Consider the following 24,497-nt stretch of genomic DNA (forward strand, 5'->3'; position numbering starts at 1 on the left):
TTTGCTGCTTTTTCTGCTAATCAGGCATTTTCATAAATGTATTTTCCTTCCAAATGGATATGTTGTTATTCCCATGGAGCAGCTGCAGTAACATATCATATTGCATGTTAGGATTTTTTCTTTCAAATGGAATGATGTATGAGTCATTTATGCCTAAAACATAGTAAAACTTATTATGCTATCGTTCATACCACATCTTCTGAAGTAAATAGATCCAAAAAGACACTTGCAGTGAAAGTTGGATTCGAGAGTTTGTATAGGCTGACAAATGTTACGGGCTGATGCATCATTTTTATTCAGAAGAAATTTGTGTATAGTTCTTAATATCACTGCCTGCTCACCTCAGCACATATAATCTTACCATCAGTGTGGTAGAAGGCTTTGCATTAGACTGCATTGATTAACAGCCTCCTCTAGTCACAGGATCTGACTTTGAGGTATCCTGTGATTTGTTTTCTGCTTGTGCATGTAAAGATTCTGACCAAGAATTGACTTTGCAGGCTGTGGTAACTGCATCAGAAAACATGTAATGAATGAATATTTGGAGCACTACCATATCTCAAAGATAAATAACAAATACATACAAAACACGAAAAAAAGGCATTTCAGATAACTGAGCAAGAGAGCTGAGACTATCCTTGGTCTTTATCTCTTCATGTAGAAACCATGATTTTAAGTAGGAGGCTGATTTAAGTTCTGCGTATTAACAGCAACTGCACTGGAAAACTGTATGTGTGTTAGGCATTAACATGCCAAAGAACAAAATTAATGAAATGTGGGTAAACATGGTTTCAATTCTGTGTTTCTTTTTTTCTCCATGTTTATAAATTGCATTTTATGACATCTGATAATTTCAGAATGAACGTCTTTTAAGTGTTCCTTCATAATCTCGTCCTTACATAGTGCTGCACTATCAAGCATCATATAAAATTAGTTATTTTGTGTTGATATGAAAGAAGACCAAGTCAAGCCATTAGTTGGGTTTCTCAGGAGCTGCTTTCATAATTGGTTGCATTATATTTTTCATAAAAGAGGCATGGAATCTTGGCCAAGAACCTGTTAAAAAGTGTCTATTTTAGAAGAGAAAAAAGCCTAGTCAAGTAAGAAATTTGTTCATGTCTTTTCTTATCAGTAAGTACTTTGGTAGATGTTTTGGCAGTAGAGATTCATGAAGGTTGGTAGGAGGGTGTGGATAGTCTTGGAAAGCACGTGCCATAATGTGTATGGGGAATTTTAGTTTTGCAGGACAGGGCTTCCAGACCAGTTGTTCTAAATGCTTTCTGTGTAATAACTGGTTTTCATCTGGCAGCTTTTACTGGTACTGAGGGGGGCATCTTGAAAGAAGAATATGTCAACATTAATAAGGAACTCAGAGATTTGTACATCTTCTACTGTCAATTCTACTGTTTAGCTGAAGAGCAGTTGTTTCAGAGTTTGCAAAGCACTCAGACAGCAATTTCCTTTCATCTCTTTTCAAAGAGATGGATAACCTCTGCCTGCTGGCAGATATGGATGTCCTAGCTGGCGTGTCCCTTGTCCCTGGACCAAGGCCCAAGGATTCTGGAAGCAGCTCGGCAAAGAGGGTTTGTTACCCTTGGCTCCACTTAAGCATAAACAAGTATTTTCTCTATTTTGGAATTTTCCCCAAATCTTTTGGTCCTTTTCTATTTTCTTTGAGATAAAACCTCTTCACAGTAACTGGTGTGGTTTACTTTACTTCAGTTTCTGCTATTCTGAAGTGGTCGACTTGGCAAAGAAATAAAGATTATGATATTACTGCTGGATTTTGTAGCTAATATTTCATTAAACTTTATTAGAACACCCTTTTGTTCATCAGCTCATAACTTTATGAAAAGCATTTTTGGACTGAAATTTTCTGTGTTTAGTCTGAGGCTGAAGATATTTTTTTACCTCCATTCAGCATTTTCTGACCTACCGAAGCTAATGTGAGGGGTTTGTATATTTGTTTAAGAACTGCTAAGTCTGTATTCTTTTGAACTTGAATGAATAACTAACCCTATTTTAAATTTATGGTTTTAAAATGTACATATTACTAGGGCAGTTATCCAGTCCTGCCAAGTGTAAACACAGATAAAATGTAAAAAAATTAAAAGCTATCAAATAAAGGGTTTATATAAATAGTCAAAATATATTCTATTTTAGATAGCAATAATTTCTTAGTGTGGAAGTGTGACTAAAAATATGCAACGCTATAGCACTTGACAAAATTTTCTCATCAGCTAAACATTACTGCTTATATATTAAGGCAAAAATAAGGGACTTTGTGGGATTTTTGTTTAACACTGAATTTCCAGGGACACGTAAATACAGAGTCCAGCTCTCTCTCAGTTCTCAGTACCATATAGATTTTATTATTCTTGGTTTTCTAAGTAATTCTGCAATGAGGCTTTGTCAAAAATCTGGCCCCAAAATGCCACCTCTGGCCCATTTCAACACTGCTGCCTTTGCACCTTTGGTAGTGAGCTGACTTCAGTGATCATGCAGTGGGTTTTCATTTAAGCTTTCCAGCTTCTTGCCAGTGGTGGTCTATTTGTTTCTAAAGTAGAAACATTTTCTCCACATGGGCAAAACTGGTAAGTTCTCTTCCAGCAGAGAAATAAATTACATACTAGATGTAATGAGACATCAGTGTCCAGTAAATGTCCTGTTGCTTGTGAGAGTGGTACTGTGTGAGACAACAGTCAATAATTTTCTGGTAATTCTCTAATTCATCCCCTCCCCAAAATTCCATTGTTAAGGAGTTACATTCAATGTAGCAGAAAAAAAGCCCTAACAAGAAATAGAACTTGAAAGTGCTGCAGGAAGGCAAGAGCTTTTGATAATGAAGCAACAAGGAACTAACAAAAATACCTAAATTTGTAGTGTTACCTTCAGGCCCTTCAAGACATCACTGCTGATTAGGGAAGTTTGATGTTTCATTGGCAGGACTGTTTTCTCCGTTCTCACTGCTAAATGTGCGCTTTTGTAGGCATGGTGTGATTCTTTAGTATTATGGGAAATTTTATTGCTTTGCCTCAGTTTATTGGGAGAAGGCAGGGAGCAGCAGCATGATGTTCTAGTGCAGATGGAAGGCTCTGGCAGTAGTGCTGCTCATTCTGGCTGCTCCACATTGTCCTGGTCCCTGCCGAGCCGTGCTGGGGGGCACACAGAGCTCATGGGGGAGCGTGTGCCACTGTCTGGGGCAGCTTGCAATCAGAAGCCTGGTGAAGATGGCAGCAGTCATTGTATCCTGCCTTCTTCTCCTTCTCCTCCTTCTTCTCTTCTTTAGCAATGCCACAGCTCTGTCTTTTGAAATAGCTACAATCCAAAAAACGCAGCTCACAGGGATATAAATAACCACACGCAAAGAACTAATTGGTTAGAGCATGGTGCTAATAACACCAAGGTCATGGGTTTGATTCCCATATGGGCCATTTAATTGAGACAGGCTTGGTGATCCTTGTGGGTTTCTTCCAACTCAGAATATTCTGTGATTCTTGTGAATAATAAAAAACAGGATTATTTTTGTAAGTAAGGTTTATAGAGCTCTTCTTCAGCAGTTTGTTGCTCTTTGTTCACATCTATCAAAATCTATTTAAATTGCTATGTTTCCTTCTGCAAAAATGAGACATATTCTGTGGTCTGCAAGCAGAAGCAATTTGATATCATTAAGTGGTTCTCTGGATGTTTTTTTTCAAATATGTTGTTCCCTTTATGGCAGACTGCAAGGCAGTGGCCACACTGGTACCAAAAGTAGGCAGAACCAGTATCCCTGTCATCTCTTAGACTGCTTTTCTCATATAGGACCCAGTAGAATTAAGAAAACCAAATTTAGTTAATTAGTATTTGATTTCACTCCTTTATGGTGCTTACAGGAGTGGCAGGAATGAGGGTGGGAAATTATCTGATTCTGAAAACTAAATGATTTGGGAATCATTCTCAGAAGGTTTATTTCCTCTTTAAGAAGCCTCTCTCCCACTCCCTTCCAAAAAAATCTTCACGTTATCTTGTGTTCTTCAAGATGCATTTCCTGTCCTATTCCAAAAAGACATTTTCTGACCCCCCCTAATTTAGCCCAAAGCAACTGTGAAAATACGAAGTGCATCGACTATCACTGAGTCATGTTGGAAGAATGATAAACCAGATGTGACATGGCTCAATCCACTTCACCTCTAATAATAAAAAGTCATGGATAGGAAGAACAAAGAAAATTTCTTCAAAGGTTGCTTTTATAGGTGATTACTCTTTATGAATTGTCATCTGAAAGAGTATCAGCATCCAGAAAAATTAGTCTTTTACAAAGGTCAGGATTGGGAGTGGAAACTTCGTAAACGCTTCAGCATCATTGCTGAGTGAATACAAGACAGACTCAATGTATCCTTCCTACATTGATTATAGTGTCTGCCAGCTGCTCCATTTTTGATGCTTGGTTCCATTTCTGGAGATGCAGGAAAAAGAAAAAGCCCTGGTGGGTTTTTTTCCCTGGTTTTAGCTTGTGTCTGTGGCGTGTTTATTGTTTGGGTTTTTTGAACATAAAAATCCTGGCAGGTTTTTGAGAAGGGCTGGTTTCTTTCTTACAGCACTGCATAATGCTTAGTTTGTTTTGCTGTGAATCGATGAGTAGCAAGTAGAAAGAATGACTGGTTGCACATTCCCACTACCCTAGAGATCTCTCCCGCCCTTTCCCTGCCCCCATGTAGTGGTCAGTGAAGCAGCAGGCCCAGGCAGATGTGCACAGCCATGTAGGGCTATGACTGAGGCAGAAGTGATTGGCCATGCACGGGTGCCTTCTGCATTGCACAGGTGCACAGCCGTGCATGTGTGCCTGCATGTAGAGCAACCATGCAGCTGTTGGCCACGCTTGAGTAAGCACCAACTGCGGTGGTAGGAAAGGGCCAGATCTACACAGGACCCAGATGAGGTCCCCAGGAGCTTCCCTGAGTGCACAGTCCAAGTGCTACACGCCCTTGGAGACCTTCTGGCTGTGATGCTCCAGCTACTGTGTGCTGGCTGCCAGGGCCTGCAAGTGGTACTTGGCTGGGCCAAAACTGGGAGTGTGCGACTTGTACAGCTGGGTTGGTGGTTGAGCTGGTGTCTCCTTGTCCTGGCTGTGCTGTTAAGAGACTCCCATCACAAGGCAGAGGAGTCTGAATCCCAGCAGATGCTCTAAATGAAGAGGTGACATTTTCATGTGAGAACTTCTATGTCTCAAGTGAAGATAGGAGTTAATCGGAATATTTTGCAATCTGGCGTTGGTTTCAGCTTGCTTCTGTCCAAAACTGCACCCCCATCCCCCCCAAAAAGAGGAATGTTTTTCTAAAAATACAGAGACCTATCACTTAAAATGATTTTCTGAGTAGAATGAAGATTTTCACTCCTCTGAAAATAGCTCTCTGTTCCATTCCAGTATTTTGCATGCCCACTTTTAATTAATACTGGGGAAAATAAACTGGAAGATTCAGTTGAGCTGAGCAGAATAGCTCCTAAAAAATAAACCCTGGATGCTAGAGATGCTTGAGGTTTTACTTCAGCTTATGGACTTTCTGCCTAGGTGAGTGGACCTTTGCTTTGCACCTGGTGCTGAATTTATAAGGTGATACCTATTGAAAACAATAATAGTAAAAAAAACCCTTTTTTTTTTTTTAGTGAGAAGTGAGAGCTATGCATTTCGGTTAGGATACTCTGACAGCTAAAGCTCAGATTCTGCAATTTCTTTACAGACTCCCATTTAAAGCAAAAATCAGCACTGCCTGAACTCAGGATTGAAGACAGAGCTGTTGTGGTCATGCAGTCTGACCTCTGTAAGAACAGGGCACTCCTTTTCATTTAACAATCTGCTGAGCAGCAGCTGTTAACTTTTTGGAACAACCAAAATGCTTCAAAACATAAAGTGTTTGCTTCAGAAATGTGTTTCAGTTCTAAGGCATAACCATTTTTCTTAAGAAATCTTTCTCTCTTTTAGAAGAGAATTACCAGTTTTATATTACAGAGTCTGGTTATTTTACTATACTTACAAGAGGAAAGAAACCAAATTACAATATTTCAAGCCAGTATTTGGATTACTTTTGTTTTTCAAATCAATGTCCTTTGATTATGGTCTTGCAAACTTTTAGCTTTCACATTCTATAGAAGTAGTTTCATCTTGGTGAGTTAGAATACATGTCAGCATAATACATCTGTTTTGTTTAGAAGTGCTAACTTTTTGAGGAAATGCAGGAAAAGTAGATGTAATTTGTGTTTAAAGTTTGCATCTGACATGAAGGCACAGTTCATTAGCACTCAGAAGGATCTGAAACTTCAAAAGTACACCTCCCAATTCACAGGTAAAAAGGTCATTCACTATCCATTATGCTTACCAATAAAGCAAAACACAAACAAATGGAAAATCCACAGTAGATCACAAGCATGACTTCAACGCATTTAAAAGCATTTATTTTTAAAAGAGTTCTTGGCATCTAGTTTCTTCTCACTGCAATGTCTTTCACTGTAGATGGATTTATACAGTCTTATTTTATATACGTGTGTATATTTGGAAGACTGTCTATGCATGTATTTCCTTGGGGAGGTCTTCACAGTAGCTACAGTGGTTGAGTCTGGTGTAAGTAGATAAAGAGACCTATGTTGGTTATAAATAATTGTTCTTTGTGTGCTGTACAACAGCACTTTTTGGTAGTTCCACTTGCATGTAGAGTATTAATTAAGAGATAACTGTCACTGCAGGTTGGCTGCAGAAGGCTGCAGGATCCAGCAGAGAGATAAATACCAATGCCAAGTCATACAGGTTGGAGAGCATACAGGAAGTCCATAATGAAAAATTAGCTTAAAATTAAAACTCACTTATTACTAACTTACTGTTTTATATGCAGAGATGAAAAAGTCCCAAATGCAGTTGTTAAGGGTTGTACATAACAGGTGCAGGGGTTTGGGTGTTTTAGGGGCTTTTTTGGGTTAATCTACATGTGATACACTAGAAATTGAAATTTTGGGATGCAGTCAGTAAACTTGTTAGGAGGGTATAGGTGCCCTTTTTAACAAGAGTGTGTACAGCTTTCAGCGCACTGGGAAGTCTTAGAACAGATTGCAAAGAGTCATCTCAGCTTGATTCAGAAGTCTTGTAAGTGTCCTTCATGTTTGAAAGTGTTTTGGTTTCTAATTAATTTAGCCAGAAGACATGTTATTTCTGACCTTCAAAAACCACTGTCTGTCTCATCAAAGTTTTAAAAGGTATTTAAACAGTATTATTTTTTTTAAAAAAAAACAACAAAAAACAACCCAATAAAACAATCAAAAAAACCCCAGCAACCTGCCTTGTCCTGTTGTGAGCAGCAAAGTAAAAAACAGAGATATATAGCTATTCCTAGTGATCCATTATATGTATAACATGTTTTTCCACAGTGTGGCGTCTGGGTTTGGATTTATATGACATAGTAGTGCCATTTAATATAACATGAAATCTTCATTTCCACGAACTCACCAGCAAAAATCCCATTAATTTCAGTAAAGAGAGATCTACTTTGCAAATTGTAATTTAATACCATTTTCTTACTGACATTGAAGTCGGTAAGAATCTCTTTACCACTTCAGAATAAGACTCTCCTTCTGTGTGCTTGAGATGTAGAGGAATTTTTTTCTTCAGTCTCAGTGACAAGGGCTGCCAACATTGTGAATGGAAAAACACACTGCTCTGCCATAGTTAAATAATCTAAACAGAGCTGTCTACTGTCTACTGTTGTATTGCTTTAAGCAGCCATCAGAAGCCGTATGTAAATTTGGTATAGGATTTATGCAACCTGATTGAGATTAAAATAATGGGTCTTCAAAGTTCTATGGTGAAATTACCTTTTTGAAGTATGTAACTTGTAATGCATCTTATGGAAGTAAGTTGATAATGCAAGGTTTTTAGGGACAATCTAGATATATGAGCAACAGTTCTGCATTAAAGAAATCCATGAAGCAAGAAAACTACACATTTTTAAGATCATATTTCAGCTCAGGAAAGTTTTTGTTACTTCATGAATTCTACTCAGAAAAATCTGAATTATAATAAGAATAGAAGAGAAACAATTTTTTTTTTTTCTTTCTTCTTGGTGTCATTGCCAGCAAAATCACTCTTCTTTAAGAGTTTGAACCTGGTGGGAAGATTCCATAAATGCATGTGTTTTAAGGCTCCTCAGAGACACTGGGTCATCTATTTCAGCCCGCCCACTCTGAAACTACTGCTTCTTTCCTATCCTACTTGTCTCCTAAATGCCATGTTCCAAAAGTGTCTAGCACTGTTTTCTCTGAAATACGTCTTGTGGAGGTGCAGTTGATCCAGGCACCCACTGGTGTTGAAGCGTAGTGCTTCTCTAGCAATTGATGACCTATAGAGGATGAAGCTGAGCAGTTGTTGGGTTCATTCTTTATAATACCACATAAATAAGCTTAAATGCCGCCAATATGTTTGTTTGTTTGTTTGTTAGTTAAGGGAAGGCAGCTTGTACATAACTGTAAACTGGGAGCTGTAGCCAGGTGGAAGTGCCTGAGGCTCTGGGGTTGAAGGCACAGCTCTGCCCTGCTCTGCCCCCAGTCCTTCCCAAACTCTGCAGCAGCCCTATTCTCTTTCCCTGCTCTGATACCCATGGTGTTGGGCAGCACAGATTGTCAGGGGCTCAGTTTTAGACTTAGTTAAGCCTTAATTCTTATGCATTACTACCAGTCCATTGTTTCAGTCTTCCCCAATGTTTATTTGCTATCTTTTTATGGGTTGCACTTACCATACTTATCCCTTTGAGCTTTTCCATATGTGACATCAGTTCTGCTTCCAACTTTTAATTTGTGCCATGTTTTAGATCAGTGATGATCGTGGCAGAGAACACTGCAATTTGTTTTAAAACGTGATTACCTTGTACATATGTATTTAATGTATTCATTATTAGCTCAGGTGTATTTCTTTTTTAATGATCTTCTTACAACCTATTTTCTTTGTGTTTCCCTTTCTTTGGGGACTCATATCCTTAGCAAATACATTCACCTCTTCATATATTGCTATATTGAATCTGTTCTTGCTGGAGCTGGCTTATATTTTGCATTTTCCTGTAAGATAATTTTTTTAGAGTATATAAAGATAATTTAATTTAAAAATTTAAAATTAATCATTTAAGATTCATCATCGATAAGTCTTATCTTTTCAATTATGAAAATGACGACAAATCCTAAAACATGAGATTTAAATACTATTAAGTCCAGTGTGTTTGCCTGTGAAAAATAGCTTACTGTTGAATCAAGTTCACTTATTAAAAACAAGAACATTTTCTTTTTTAAAATATGGGCATGTAAGTTAAAGCAGAACAACCAAATGTTTTGCTAGGTGGATATCAAAAGAAGCAGAATGGGGAGAAAATCAGAAGTTGTATTTTTGTGTGTTTTTTTAGAATGAAATATTCTTAGTGTTGTATGCTTCTAAGGTGTATGGAAAAAGTGTTATAATCAATCTGATTGGCTTTTGTCATACTTAATGATTTTTATGATTTATAAATGAGTTCGTTAAGACTTAAAAAGGGGATATTGCCAAATATTTTTAAATGCCTTTCATTCCATATAAAAAGAGAATTGGAAAGGAACATGCACATCATTTACGATTCCTCTAGAAAGTGTTAAGTATTTTTTTTCTTAATGTGTAGCTTATTCTATAAATGGCAGTATAGATAGCTGTCTCTCTTTTCACTTGGAATTGAAGAGGAGCTTACTGCAAAAATCTGCCAGTTCTGGATGAAATGGTACAGAAATAGGTGTCCCAGCTGGTTGGCCTAGGGTTCTTGTGAAAAATTGGCTCATATCATAGCTGATTCCCTTTTTCTCTGCAGACCATGTAACTTTGTAACAAGAAAGCAACAAAAGGAGGGGTAAGGAGAATAGCCATCCTTCATTGGATGAAGGGGGAAATTACAGTGATGAAGGATAAGGAAGAATCTGATGTAACTTAATGACTTCTTTGCCTTAGTCTTTAATAGTAAGATCAGTTGGCCTCAGGGTCCCCAGCACCTTGAGCTGGGAGACAGGGATAGGGAGCAGAAGGAAGATTCCAAGGTCAGTGACCTGCTGTGCAACTGAGACACCCACAAGTCTATGGGAGTCAACCCAAGGGTATTGAGGGAGCTGGCAGAAGAGCTCACCAAGCCACCTACAATCATTTACCAGCAGCCTTGGCTAACAGGGGAGGTCCCAGGTTAGTGGAAGTTGGATAATGTGACACACATCTACAGGAAGGGCCAGAAGGAGCTTCCCTACAGACCTGTCAGCCTGACCTCAGTGCCACACAAGGTCATGGAGCAGATCATCTCGAGTGCCACCATGCAATGTGTACAGGACAAACAGGGGATCAGGCCCAGCCAGCAGGGGTTTACAAAAGGAAGGTCCTGCCTGATCAACCTGGAGTCCTTCTGAAAAAAACTGATCCACTTAGTGTGTCAGGGAAAGGCTGTGGATGTTGTCTACCAAGACTTTAGTAAAGGTCTTGATACCTTCTCCCACAGCATTCTCCTGGAAAACCTGGCTTCCCACGGTGTGGCCAGTTGTACTCTTTGCTGGGTTAAAAACTGACTGGCAGTCCCAGAGAGCTGGTGGTGACTGGAATTGCACCCAGCTGGTGGCTAGTCAGTAGAGTTCCCCAGGGCTCAGTACTGGGGCTAGTCCTGTTTAAATATTTGTTGTGGTTTTAAACTAGTAACAAAAATTACTTATTTTTGTTGTGAGATATGGATTAAAATAAGAGCAAAACAGGCTTAAAACTTAAAAGGAATAAAGACAGTTTATTAACAGACTATTAGAATAAGAATACCAAAATAAACTTTCAGAAAACCTTTTTACTTCTTACTACTCGATTATTTCTTTGTACACATAACAACATGGAGACAAAAAAATAGTTTTACAATCTTGGTGGTCAAAAACAGTTTCAATTTTTAGAGTCTTTTCATCAGTCTTTGTAGAGAAACAGAAGTCTCTTCCTGGCAATCTATGGAGTTTCTAGAGTCTACTCCTCCCATCTCACACTATTCTGAGGTGTGCAATGGGTCAAATTGAATCTAGGGATGTTATTTTTAAGGATAAGTGATTCAAAGGTAGAAATCTTCTTCAGTTGTTTCTGTGAGCCTTCCTGGAAAACAGCCATCTCTTTGGCCTCTTTAAAGCTTTAAAATCTTCACTCGTAAGTTCCAGCAACTCACAGTATCATAACCACTTTTCTTTCTCTAAAGTCCACACTTTGAATACTCTATTCCTCTCATACTCTAGTCATGAATTAAAGGAGTCTTTAAACTACTGTCCATTTCCATAGCTGTAACAGAAAGACTTTTCAGCAACAAGCATTTTTTCTCTCTTTCTTATTTAAACTTAACTCTTTTTTTCACTGTTTTTAGTAGTTCTATGATGTCTTTTGCATGTTGATTGCCTCTCTTTCTCTGTCTTTCTAGCAAAAAAGAGTAATCTGTACATTTATCAGGTAGTAAAAAAAATTAAAGCCTTAGAAAAGCTGCAAGAGTTCATAGTGTCAAGTTTCAGTCTAGCAGCAGACCTTGAAAACTAAAACTAAGCTGCTAGGCTCTGCTTTTCTCTCCTTCCCCCCCCCCACCCCTCCCTGCGGCCTTGTCCTGGGCCTGGGAGGGAGGGGAAAGCCAAGACAGAGCTTGTTACCTCTCAAAAGCCGGAAACCCAAAGAGAACGAGAGAGTTCTGAGTGTGCTTCTTAAGGAGGTGTTTACAAGTTGAATTCACTTTTTAATGGTCAGATCTGCTGTCAATTCTTGGAAATGACTGATAATTGGTTAGGAAGAAAAACTCCCATCAGTCACCAGTAGCTTCAACTTCCCCTTTTTTCACTCGGTCTTAAAGGTGAAGCTACCCCATGACAATATTTTATCAATGATCTGGAGGAGATCAAGTGTGCCCTCATTCAGCTCACAGACAACACCAAGTTGGGAGGAATGTTGGTCTGCTAGGGAGTAAAAGGTTCCACAGAGGTATCTGGACAGGCTGGATCAATGGGCTGAGGCCAGTTATCTGAGGTTCAACAAGGCCAGGTGCTGAGCGCTTGGGTCACAACTCCATGCAATGCTACAGGCTGGAAGAAGGGTGGCTGGAAAGCTGTCTGACAGAAAAGGACCTGGAGATACTGGTCGATTCCCAGCTGAACATGAGTTAGCAGTGTGTGAGGAAGGTTTAGCTTGAATATTAGGAAAAATGTCCTTACTGAAAGGATGATCACAACTCAGAACAGGCTGCCCAGGGAAGTGGTTGAGTCTCTATTCCTGGAGGTGTTTTACAGACCTGTAGACATGACATTTAGGGACATGGCTTAGTGGTGGACTTGGCAGTGCTGAGTTAAAGGTTGGACTCAGTGATCTTAAAGTTCTTTTCCAGTCTAAATGATTCTACAATTGTAAGAGCTGCCTGCTAAATTTAGGTGTATTTATAAAAAGTCGCATAACTTCCTGGTGGTGTTACAGCCCTAATCAACTGATTTTGCAGTAGCAGAGATCTGTCCCTGCTGAGTGTAGTGGTGGGTGCTTTGCTAATTACCCTTGCGCTTCCACCCCACACCTGACACAGTGTTTTCTGAACTGAGAAATTCAGTAAACCAGGGCACCCAAGTGATGCATGTTCTGGATGGCTACTCATCAGTGCAGTCTCAGCTAGCCATGAGCATATTACACAGCATATTGCATAGCAATGAGCATAGCCATGAGCCATGACATAGCAATTGTCACTGAGACAATTAATAGATTTGAATAAATGAGGGAATTTACAAAACAGTTATGGAACCTTGGACATGACACATTTTCAGACAACGTGGTATTTTGTATGATTATGGTTTGTGCAATCAAGGCTTTGTTGTGCCTGAAAGTTAATGAGTGTAAATTGAGAAGGAGAAAGTATGCATATTGAGAAGTGTTATATATAAAGTCCAAAGATACTACTAAGATGTTGACTTGCTTCAGACAGTGCATATATATCTCAAACATATTTCTGTAGCTCTCCTCTAGGAAAGGTCTAAAGCAAGTAATGGATATTTATTCCAAGATTTTAAAAAATTACAAAAACCCCTACTTCATTTTTTTTTTATTGGAACTATTCAAAAAGTGAAATATGACAGCTACCTAAATCAGTTTGAGTATATCATAAATAATGCATTAAATATTCCATCAACAAATAACCACAAATTCAGGTTACTGAAGCAAGCAATGTGAAAAATCAAAGTGTAGCAAGGAAACCTGTTGTCATTTTATCTTGAACTACAAAATGTGCCCACTCCCTACTTCTAAATTCACAAGTTGAGCCCTGTAAAATGTCGATCCTCCATACTTTTTATTTCCCTGATTATAAGCCTTGGGTTTTACACGGGAGTTACTTAACTGACAATAAGTGCTCACTTTCCTTCCAGGACCAAACCTGCATCTTAAATTGTAATAATATATGTTGCAGTGTTCACTACAAGAAGGGGTAAATGATATGTGGAAGTATGAAATAAATAGTTTGTGGTGAGGCTGTCTTAGGTTTCTTCCCAAGGAAGCCAACTGGTAAGGACTTGGCAACATGTTTTAGAGATATGATACTATAAGATGGTGTACAAACTGAATGTGAAAGAAAAAAAAAATTAGCATGATTCTAGCAGTGTACAAGGGAGGTGGAGGGAAGGTAATTCAAGCTACTGGTGCCAGTATGATTTATTAATATTGAGAAGCACATCACGTCTCCAGCATAACTATACTACTAAGTGCCATAAAACCAAATCATTATATGATGAAAAAGGCCCCTTTTCCTCTAATTTAAATTTAGATTTATAGTTATGAATGATAACCATGCAGATTAATCTAATTTTGGTTTTAACATAAATTATATAATAAAGCTTCTTCATATTCTGGTACATTCCCCACCTACAGGCAACAACAGTTTTTTAAAAAGTAGTCCAACTGTCTTATTCTTAAGATCTGTGCTCACTAAAGAGTATAAAGAACCTATGCATTCACAGGTTGGATTAGGTAACTTTCTCTGTTGCATTCTAGCCTAATTATTGTTTCACTGAAGGACTAAATGCATTGTTATAATATCCTAAGGCTTTATTTAAAATCTGTCGTCCTTCCTGATGACTTTAATATACTTTCAAGATGCAGAAATGGGATGTAGTCATTGTGTATGCATGTTTTAAAACTTGTGCAGATGGACACAAGTTTGACAGGAGAAACATTTTGATGGGTTTTAAATAGCATATGTGTCTGAGAAACACTGCTGAAAACTAAAAGTTCTTTCAGAGTAACTCCTGTGGTAGAAATTTACAGCAGTGAGTTTCCCTGTATGTGTGAGCTTGGGAAACTGGTCCTGTTTCTCTGTCTCTGTGCCTGGTTATCTGTATTACTTTCTTTCACTAGTAGATTTTAGACAGGAGTGTCCCACTGAAAGAAGCGACTCTGTATGATAAACACTGTTCATTGAAATATCAAGTCATGACATTGTGTTACGGTTTCTAAAGCACTTAAACCAGTTTATTTCAGGCAATTGTCATATTTTCTTTGTCCATCTTTTTTTCTTGTTTGAAGTAGAATGTTCACCTTTTGGTGATACAATAAATAAATTATTTGTTTTTCATATATCTTGACCCATATTTTAAATACTTTTTATTTTTTTATAGGTCCTCCCATGCCATCCTCCTCATCTAGTCCATCAGTTACTGAACATTTACACTCCCCTCCTCCATCACCCAATCTCCATGACAACCAGAGGTGGTTATTAAGTAATAATGCCAGCCAGCCAGTTCAGGACTCTGATACAGATGAGGACTATACTGCCGGCTCATATCTAGTACAGACTGGTGATAATCCAGTATCTGTCCCAGGTCATGGTAAGAAGAGGACACTTTGTCCATAGTTTAAATACCCTTTTATTTTTCATCTTCTTAAGAAATTGTCTAACAAAACTTAAATATATCAAAATGACTCTGTATTTTAAACTGATTTTTCCTTAAATGCTGCAAATTGTTTCTATTTTACTGTAAGATAAGCAAGAGTAGAAAATAACTGCTAACATACAAAAGCTCATTTAAGTCGTTTAACAGGCAATGCTTATGTGAAGCAGTAGCTATTAATGATTTATTATGTAATGTAGTTTTTAGCAAGTGACTAACCTTTAGTTGTACTTTTTAAAGGGTAGGCTGAAGTTAGTAAAACTGTCATGATATTTAGCTTCAGAATAATGTAGAAGTTGTCTTTTACTACCTCATCAAGTTCAGCAGGTTCCAGCCATTCCGTACATTTCCTAAGGGAAGGAGGGCAGGATTTTTGTTACTGGATAGGGCACTCAAGACTGAGGAAAAAGCTCTAAAGGAAGAGAGCTGTGAGATGACAGGAGGCAGTGGTGCCTTCTGAGATGTATGTTTCCATGCTTCTCTTCCTTACTACCAGTATCAGTAAGCAAAAGGAGTGACATACTTTAAACACCAGTGCATGCTTAAACATCATGCCCAAAGAAACCACTTCTTTTATTTTCTATTTTTTGCCCTTTTTTCCCTTTTTTCTTTTTTTCCTTTTTACCTTTTTTCCTTTTTTTTCCTTGTTCCTGTTTTCCCCTTTTTTCTTTTTTTTCTTTTCTTCCTCTTCTTCCTTTCTGCTTTTTTTTCTTCTTTTTTTTTTTTCCTCTTTTCTCTTGATATGAGAAAATATATTAGCCAGCAGTTTCCATTTTTGTTGCATGACTGAACAGATTTTCTTGGCGTAGGCAGACTGGAAGAATTATTTTTTTTAATTTGAAGCCCTTCTCAGGTAGATCAGCAAAGCTTGGAACAAGCCACTTCATAGTCTTAAGAACCATTTCTGTCTTTTGATTGTTAAAATCTCACCTACAGATGAACCACTAGAGGGAGTGTGGAGAAATATTTTTCTGCAGATTGCACATCAGCTGGTTGGACAGAATTATTTTGCCAAGCAGAACACTAATTTGAGCTTCTCTTCTTAGCTTTGAGGGGAATTTTGGTGTTGTGTCTAAAAGGCCAGCTAAGAGCACTCGTGTATGTGAATTTGACATATTTGAATTAAGATCTTCAAAATTATGCTAACTTTATTTTTGCATGTTCAACTTGCTCAGTATTTAATCTGTGAAGAACTCAGAAAAATGTTCATGCACTTCATGAAATAAAAAAAAGTTAGAAAATATATGCACTATCCAAAAAGTAGCCTGATTTCGCTAAATAAGTCAATTTATTTAGATTACTATATCCTTCAACCCTTCTTTTATAAATGAAAAATGGAAAAGCAAGACAAAACTGCTAAAAATTTTGAATAGTTGGGATGATCTGCTTGCATCTCTTAGAAAGCTAATAAGTGTTCATCATTCCTCTAGATTTTAGTCTTATTGCTGCTTCTGAAATTTTGAACAGTTGCTTGCCAGTGAGTTTTCCAACTTCCAGGAATATTCCTTAACCAGTTTTATCCCAGACAAACTAATTTAATTTCTTCTGATCCTGTGTCAAGTCAAGTCTTGGCCATTTAGCAGAACAACATAAGAGGGGTTTTGATTACTAGTAGGACAGAGTTAGCACCATGGTATATGTTGAGGCAGTTCTTTGTAAGACTTCTGCTAAGCAGGAGGAAAACCCAGCATACTCTGAAAGTATGTGCTTGTTTTCCTTTTCCCTCTCTCTTCCCACTGTTCCCTCCTGTATCCTCTACTTGCAGATGTCCAATATTCATCCCCTTCAGTGTATGTGTGTAGCAGAAGTGTTTGCAGTTCCTGCTGTCAAATGATCTTTCTCTCTGCAAGACTGAACTTGTTTTTAGAAGTGCTTCAACTTGCTAACCACGTACACTGTATATATAGTGATTGCCATAATTTAAGTCAGGCTTGTTGGTTTTCTGCTGGGTAAGATCATAGATGTTCAGGTAGTGGACTTCCATTTCCACAATCAGCCGCAGGATGAGGGTTTGTGTTACTGGAAGAAAGATTCCTTTCACTTAGCACATAAATGAATATTGCTTGGATTATCTACTTGATTTGCTTATGATTGGTTTCTCATATCATATGCTGATAGCCTATTGGTGGTGAAAAAGTATGTTCTTTGTAAAACAGGAAAAAGCAGAATTTAATAAGTTAGCTATAACTTTCTTCTACTTGATCATATGCATGGTTGTGTAGCTTAGCATTGTAGTATGTGGGTCTCTCCAATTCTATCAAGCCAATATCATTTAATTGTGGCCTTTAGTATACTATTATTTGATTATTGCATTTTCTTTAGCTCAAATGTTAAGTAATGGAGCACTTTCACAGAAAGAGGTGGGGTTTTTTCCTATCAGTTGTCTTTTCTTTTGCATCTTCATGTAAGCTTTCAATGCTTAGTAATCACAATGGGTTCAAAGTAAGTCCAGTACCATATTCCAAGTGACTTTGTCCAGTGATTATGTTGGCAGAGGGTGAGGATCACTGCTGAAGCATTTAGGGATAAAAAGGTGCTGACTGAAAACAATTATGTCATTGAACTGCTTTCAGTTGTATTGACTTTGTTTGAATAGCAAGTCAAATTAACATCTTCTTAGTCTATTCAAACATCTAATTATTTTTTTTCCTTTAGAATGAGTTCATTTGATCAATGTATTTTATTTGATCAGCTCACTCAAAATTTAGAGGACCTGAATATGTGTGTAGAATTATATTAATCTATGATGCTGGATTTGATAAGCTTGTTTTTCTAACCAATGGGAATTAGCTTCCTTTTCTGGAATTAGCTAAAAGAGTGAAGAGAATTAGTAAAATGAGTTATCAGATGCTTATCACAAGAAGCAGGTCTACATGGAGATATTACTAGTAGCTTTAAAAATTCAGATCAAGTGAGGGCTGTTGTGGACAGTTTAATAGGAATCATTTAATTTCTCTAAGAAATTGTGTTAGTCATGAAATTCAGGAGGACATAAATTTTTGGACCATCAGTTATATCTCTTCTTCTACATAGCATCTCTGATTAACTCTACTGGTTCCTCTTCTTTGGGGTGCAGCTCAGTATATGAACTGTTCCAGCAGTCAGTCTGTTTGCCTACTGCTAACAGAACAATTTATTTACTATGTCTATTGTTTTTAGAAAGAGCAGCAAAATGGTTTATAACAGGGACATCTGAATACATGTGCAGGGAAATGAAACAGTTGTTAAAGTGAGAGGGAGAGTAGAGTGAACTGGGAGCTGGGAGGAAAGGATTCTTGAATGTGATTGAGTTGGAAAACTTTCTTACGTCACTAAGTCTGCTTATAAACAATAGAAGACATCTAGTATTTAAGCATCTTGATATGTTTCCTCATTTTTTTCCATGTAAAGTTATAGATTAGTCAGAATTTGGAGGGGAAATTATTGAAATTAGTAGCAGCTTACCTTTTTACACAGAATTTAATATAATGAGAAATAAAATGCTAAATTCTTAGTTTAAGCAGAGAGTGTGAAGATGAGATAAAGTTAATATTTAATGCTTATGGCTGACAATGAAATGGAAGAGTCTGAGTTAGAACCTCAGATTTGAGAATTTTTATCCCGTAAATTGGAAATATTATGGGAGAACCGTAAAATGCAAAATAGAGAAGGATGTATTTCACAGCACCATTTGTATAGTGCATTTGAGCATCAAAGTTCTCATGTTTCTTAATAACAGTTAGTGAGGATAGTTTACCTAGTGGGAAGGTCTGAAAAAAATTCAATATAGTATAAACTGGTTTTCAGTTGTCCTTGATCAAGGATCTGCCTGGTAATGCACAATAAACAAGATTTTGCTCCAGCCACATGGGAATTGCAGATTGATGGGCTTTTCAGTTCAAAATGGCTAGGACTTCCTACAGATTTGGAAATCTAGAGCATAACTCTGAATTCAAACTTATGAAAGATAAAAAATAATGTAATAAAGCTGGTTGAATGAAAACATATTTGAACTCTCTGCATTCGGAGGTCTCACTGTTGGACATCTCAATCTACAGACACCAAAAGTGCTGTGGCATAATTCTATAAATTGAGGACTTTAGTTCATGATGACTCATTAGAACTCTATGGGAGAGCTTGCATAAAAATATGCCATACAGAAATTATTGTTTTTATTATCCCACAATGTCAAGAAGCCAAGAAGCTTCAGAACCCTCTGCTTTTGTACAGGTACCTGAGGGAAAAGGTGTCCAGTGCTCAAGCTTGGCACTAATAAAGACACATGTACAGAGCTTAGATGTGAATTTTATTAGGTGTTTGTTAGGGTTTTTTTACTCATCAGATTTTCACTCCATCTCTCACGTTTATTTTTCTGCATAGATACCACAATTCATGTATAACCAGCATAACTGGGAAGGTTGGAAACAACCTGTGAATATTGAAAAGGCCCATGGCAAATTAAGTCTTAGCCAATGTGGAATTACCTTGTGTGGCTTTCTGGTAGTCCTGATTTAGTGCCTACTAAACACTTCCCAGTCCTTATTTTGTCTCTGCTTTGCCAGTTATTCCACAAAGGAAACTGCATGTGCTGGTGAACTAGGACTTGGCAGTCAGGCCATCACCTGCCATGTAATTTCACAGAAGGAGTTCTTTTGATTTCCTAGAATATTCTTAGTCGAAAGAGACCCACAAGGATCATGGAGCCCAACTTTTAAGTGGCCTACACAGGGATTGAACCCACAACCTTGGTGTTATTAGCACCATGCTCTGATGAATAGCATTTTAGTAGTTCGGACTATTGGGGAACAAAAGGAGAGGGTATGGGGGTGTTCTAGGACACAGGGAAACAAACATGAGGTCACGAGATTAAATGCTTAAAAGCTCTTTAGGTTTTTTTTCAGTGAAGTGTGTATATTTATTTATTTTCCTTTTCATCATACTCAGAACTGTCAGTCATCTGGAATCTCTGAGAGTATCCACATGCCTTATTTTCACTGTTGTCTTACACATTGTTTAATGAGATTTTTATCTCTTATCTCATAATTCAGAGTAAATTAAATTTTGTCAGTACACACAATTTGTCCTCAGCTCTGACACTGGCCCTAAGACATGTTACTTGAAAAATTAACTCAGACCTGTTTGGTTTGAAATAGTCTGTGATAATAAATTAGGACTAATAGTTCAAACTAGGAGGAGTTGTATTGAAGAACATCATGGGGATATGCTACAATCTTGGTTTTATTTAACAATCTCGTTAGTTATATGGAAGAAGGAGTAAAAGTGGCACTAAAAATTTCCCAATGATACTAAATAGCAAGTGTTCTGAGTGCTAACTAGAGACAAAATGTTAATAGAAGAGGGCAAGGAAAGATCATTAATTATATAGCCTGAAACTAATAAAATAAAATTATAGTTGAAAAATATAAGCTGGTCTGAAGTATAGTGTGTTCTGGAAAAATCTAAGGAGAAATGGTCATAGAGAGTTTTAATTAGACGTTAATCTGCAACATGGTCTGACTCACAAGTACAGTTTGAGCTGGGTATACATATATATCAGCAAAGAGGGTTTCCTAGACATAGCATCAATGGAATTTAATTCTGGAATTCAGGCATCTTCCTTTTCCAAAGTTGCTGTCAAATTCTCTTATTGCTCTTTGTTTTAATGTTGAGATATATTTGTATGAAAACAGTTATGTGGTTAGAGGTATTACTATATGGGAATAGGTAAGAGGTTAAACTTCTGCTCAATAGGTGGCCTAAGGAATAATTAATTGCTGGCCAAGAGAAGTTAATAATCAAGGATAGAATGAAACATGTTGCATGTGGTGCAGGGATACAGTTAAAAGTAACAGTAAACAGTAAAAGTAAATGAAAATAAGACAAGGAAAGATTAGGCACATAGTTAGGAAAAACTTTAACAGTTTAACATTAAACTGCATTAAGAGATCAAAGCCTGTCCCAAGGAAGTGACAGATACTCTGTCACTTTGTAACATGAAATTAAAACAAATAAAAATGTAACTCATACTGCTGAGAACAAACCTACATTCACTTAGGTGAAGGTGGACTGAGATAACCTCCTGGAGATTTCCTAGTAATGCTTGCTCACATTTCAAATCGGGTGCATCTGAGCTTGTAGTTTATGTCAGAGATTTTCATACTAAGCTACGGCTAAGTGTGTTGCGTTGGCAGCCTGCATGTTGAAATGCATTGCCTGTTCACATGTAACAGAAAATGATTTGTCCTGTAGCCCAAACCTCACTCTGAAATGTCCAGACCTTCCACAATAAATCATTTCCAAAATAGTCACTTTCCTTTCCCACGTGCTGGACCATTTTATATCCTGCAAAATTACAAAATAAGATTCCCAGTTCTCAGTGAAAACTGCCAATGTCTTCTGGGCATGTACATGCTCATGTAAATATTTTGTAAGCAAAAATGTTTGATACTCATAAATTCACAATGCCCGTGATTCTGAATAGAGGTACTTGACAAGCATTCTGTAAATATAGAATAAGTTCATGTTATAAAAATACATGCTTTTTTTGTTTTAGGCCAGAGACAGTTCTGTTTGAGCCAGTGTGTAGCAATGCTTGCAGCCTTCCTTGGTAGCTACAGAAGCACGTAAATCTCTTATGGCCCAAAGTCAGACATTGCAGAAAGGCAAATATCCTTCAGGAACTATAGACCAACAGATTTATCTGTTCCACTTGCTTGGGGCGAATGTAGTTGCCTTAAAAACTTGAAGATTGTGTCTTGAATGCTTGCCAATTTATTTTTTATCTCTTTTTGATATTTGATTTCAATTTCATGAAACCATCTTTTTATCCTCTTTCATTGGTTTTTAAGCCAAACTTCTGTCAACATTGTTCCCTTAATGTACAAAAATGTACATTTGTTCAGTTTAATTAAGCATTCAGTCTGTTTGCCAAGAGTGAATTACAGCTCCCCAATCTCACCCTCACCCTTCCAAAATCAAATTTTGCAAAGTGGTGGGCAATTACTTCTCATATCTGATTGTTGTAAGTCATGTTTTGCTCTTCAGAGATTTTTGTAGTTTTCACTCTCTTAATATGTTACTTAATAGAAGAGCCAAGACCCAATTATTTCTCTTCAGACTGTGGCCTTTGTAGCCTTCAAAGAACAGTCTCCCCCACACCTCCTGTATCATTAGCCGCAAAATATCTTTCCAGAGATGATTTTGGCCTTTTCACAAATCAAAGGATTCAGAGTGACAAATTATCCATTTTATACTCGAATGCATGCCAGATGGGACAACCTGCCAACTGTGTATCGTAGTACGGATATGATCTGATGTAGAGACATTTCCTCCACTCCTCCTTCCCCATCAAAAATCATATTACAAAAAATCATGCAGTTTAAGAAAATCTGTGAAGATAAATTCATTCTGAAATACAGTGAAACATAAAGGCAGAATATCTTTTTACTGAAGGAAGAATGCTGCACCCAAATGTCAGCTCACTTGAAGTGAACTAACATGTACCGGCGCAATAGATGAACATAAGAGTCAAAAATGCATCCTTCCCTCTTGCCAGTGCTTGCACACACATTGTTTCCTTTGACTGCCTGATTACAGAACAGACATTCCTAATTGCAAGATAAGGAGCTTGAATTTAAATTCTGTCACAGTTTATTGGAAGAATCCCGAAGTCGCAATTAGGAATGAGGATATACTGCTCTTGTCCAGAGAGTAGGGTGTAAGAAATTTATGGTAGAAATTAATCTATAATACAGATTACAGATACAGGTAAGAGGACAAGGAAACAGTCACAAAGTGGATTTATTTTCATTATAAATTATAAATCTGAGGACTTCACCCAGGTACTGTTTATGCTGACTTCCAGAGGAGCAAATGTTATGTGAGTGCACAGCAAATAACTTGTGTGACATCAAGAGCAGATGCAAGTGTGTCACATCATCACATTAAGCTCTTTTATTTTGATTTTTCATTATTCTATTTTGGGGGAAGGTCCAGTATTTTTAACTCTGTACTGCAATACAAAATCTTTTTTAAAAAGCCATTTTTAAAAAGGGAGGACTGAAGATCTTACACATTCCCATGTGTTCATCACTTGGTGGCAACAGTCCGAATTTACAGCTTTGCGAACCTTTCTTACGAGCTCTGAATGCTCACCAAGCCTTGACGGATTTGTAAATACGAAAGTTCTTCCAGAAACATAGAATGAGTTGAAGATTGTGAAGCTTTAATAAAATCTTGATTTTCTTTGTTTTTAAGTACCTAGTATATTCTATAGTTCCAATGATTATTACAGCCTGATTTGGTGCTTCTGAGGAATTGCTGTTGAATTAAATGGAAGTTGCTAGTGGGGGTTAATACAGGAATCAGGTTATTGTAATGCAACTGCAACATACGTTTTATTCTATAGTGTTGAAAATTTCCTGGAGCAAAAAAAAAAAAAACAAAACAAAACAGGTCATTTGACAAAAAATTAAAAAAATTCTGATTTGCCTTCTCATTCCTTTTGATTTCCATTTAAGCTGTGTTCTCAGTAGCTGTAAGTTGGAGGATCATGTTTCAGTGCTTTAAACATGCTGCTTGCTGAAGGTAAACAGGACTCAGAAATTTGGCTGGCAGATGCTTGTTGCAGTCTTTCATAGGAGAAATGCTATGGATTTTGAGTCACTAAGCAAAAAAAAAATAATGTACATTGGATGATTGTGACAGCAGCTTATCTCAAAGTTGTTTTGAAAAGGGAAAGGCTATGCATTTGTCACCTTTAACATCCTTTATCTTTTTACGTATTATCAATAGTTTTAATAGCTTAATGACTGTGCTTAAAGCATGGGTTCTCTGCTCTTCTGTCTCATACACAAAGATTTCTCCATTTACTATCTTTCTGTGTCTGATGTAGCATTGACATGAATTTATTTGTCACTAACCCATTAGGAGTACACAGGAGTAGAAACCCTGCTTTTTAAGGATGCAGAGATCTGACTAGAAGGCACATCAGCCTTCCTTTCTCATGCAAGGCCAAGGATTCCTATTGTCAGATGCAGTGGGCATGAAAGCAGCAATTTTACAGCACAAAAACTCCAATAACATTTACTGCGGTTGGCTGAGATTGCAGTGCACACAGGCACTGCTCAGTCTTGGTTGCTTAAGCACCAGCTTCCCTTGGCTTTTTGCCAGCCTGCACGCTCCAAAGAGACAAGTCCTTTAAGGCGAAAGAGTTTTCCTTGTAACTTGCTTTGGGGTAAACAGACCATTCAGGCATAGTTTATTGCATTACATACTTGACTATGCATACTGGAATGCAGCAAAGTAATTGGTAGAATTATTTTAATCGTTAGATTTCATAGGTATGAGATATGTTCTCTGAGCCAGGAGGGAGGGAGGGAGTGGGAGAAAAAAAAGTAAGGATGGTTCTGTCTCCTAAGTTGATGATCATTTATTACAAAAGACTAAAAATATTCTCTCCATGGGAATTGTGTGTGTTTACACTAGTATCCCTGCTACAGTTACAGAAAACAGAATTAATTTGTCTCTTTATTGCTATTCTTCTCTTGAAGATAAATCCCATAACAGCTAGCAGTAAGCTGCAG

The 24,497-nt window shown here is 37.5% G+C and overlaps 1 protein-coding gene across 2 annotated transcripts in view; it reads left to right on the top strand.

Moving 5' to 3' along the window:
• Nucleotides 1-24,497, top strand: part of TENM3 (teneurin transmembrane protein 3) — a 419,680-nt gene that overhangs the window by 228,264 nt on the left and 166,919 nt on the right. For both annotated transcript variants that reach the window (XM_058837712.1, XM_058837711.1), the window contains exon 6: nt 14,662-14,871. In XM_058837712.1, the coding sequence (XP_058693695.1) occupies nt 14,662-14,871 (210 nt within the window). The remainder of the gene's footprint in view (nt 1-14,661; nt 14,872-24,497) is intronic.

This window comes from Poecile atricapillus, chromosome 4 (genome assembly GCF_030490865.1).
Source record: "Poecile atricapillus isolate bPoeAtr1 chromosome 4, bPoeAtr1.hap1, whole genome shotgun sequence".
Lineage (NCBI taxonomy): Eukaryota > Metazoa > Chordata > Aves > Passeriformes > Paridae > Poecile > Poecile atricapillus.